This window comes from Dichomitus squalens (genome assembly GCF_000275845.1).
Source record: "Dichomitus squalens LYAD-421 SS1 unplaced genomic scaffold DICSQscaffold_275, whole genome shotgun sequence".
Taxonomy (NCBI): Eukaryota; Fungi; Basidiomycota; class Agaricomycetes; order Polyporales; family Polyporaceae; genus Dichomitus; species Dichomitus squalens.
In genome coordinates, this window is record NW_006767157.1 from 1 (window position 1) to 1,167 (window position 1,167).

General features: G+C 54.7%; 1 protein-coding gene across 1 annotated transcript; it reads left to right on the forward strand.

Moving 5' to 3' along the window:
* Positions 1-158: 158 nt before the first annotated feature.
* DICSQDRAFT_175934 (uncharacterized protein) lies at positions 159-451 on the forward strand (the record flags this gene model as incomplete). Its single annotated transcript, XM_007371779.1, has 2 exons — positions 159-195; positions 246-451. 2 exons carry the CDS (start codon positions 159-161, stop codon positions 449-451), a joined length of 243 nt encoding a protein of 80 aa, XP_007371841.1.
* Between the last annotated feature and the right edge of the window lie 716 nt (positions 452-1,167).

The window sequence follows — 1,167 nt, forward strand, 5'->3', positions numbered from 1 at the left end:
AGGGAGACGCCAAAGTGGATGTCAGCTCAGTGACGGCTGGGGAAGTGGAGGATGATAGGCCCTAGGAGTGTAGTTGTTCTGACTAGGCGGAAGCGAGGGTGACTCAGACGAAGAAGACGCGGAGCCGTCCACCTGAGGCATCCTCGACGTAGATGCCAATGCCGATATTGTATGGAATACTGCAACGCTTGACAGGTGAGTGGCCGGATGACCAAAGACAAGAGATGGCGCTCATCTTAGTGCAGCGCGTATTACACCTTTCCACACGTATGCAGGGTATCAGTATAGTCGTCCTTGCCGAGCAGTGAGAAGTAAACGCACACCTGTCGTATGGCCTGGCTCAATGCACAAGATTGTTGCCTCGTCAAAGCCAGACCTGAAAGAAGACGGGCTGAACGACCGCACGTTGACCGAAAACACGTCCGCGGACGGGCCTGGTATCGACGTCTAAGGAGAGAGCACCGGTAGGGAACCTGCAGATGGCGAAGGAGAGCGGTTTGTCGAGCAAGAAGAAGCAGCCTGGGCCGATGTTGTGGGGCGACCTTGTTCAAGTACCATACGGTGCGTCAGCGGTGACAGTATTGACCCAGTCAATCTTTGGGCATGTCGATGATGGGAGAGGAGAGGAGGGGGGTGATGACTGATCTGGGCACGCGCGCGGGCTTTTGAGAAGAAAAGACAAGGTGATTGACAGGTCATGACTTATGACCTCATGCATGCCAAACGTCCTCCCGTATTGAGACTGGCCACGATCTGCAGCCGTAACCCTAACCCAAGGCTATTCTGCTCACGAGTGTCGGACACCGATTGTGCGATGGACTTGCGAGTGACCTTGGACTTGGTCGATATCGTCAACCGTACGGACGCGGTACAAGCTGTTGGACGGTCAATGAAGACGCACACGTCTTCCGTCTCCTCTTCACGCTACTTGGCGTTAGTTCAGAACGCGCTGTCTTTTATGCGGGGGACTTCTCGCTTGCTATCGTATTGGACTTAGCTTGAGGGGAACCCGACGCCGTTCTGGAAGTAGAAGGGCCTGCACCACCGTTGATGCAGTCCTTCCGGATGCTCGCGGTAGAAAGGCTACTTCGAGGTATTGGGCTTGGACTGGTATACAAGAGACACTTTGCTCATTCCGAGCCCAGAAGGCTGACGCGTGAAATGGAA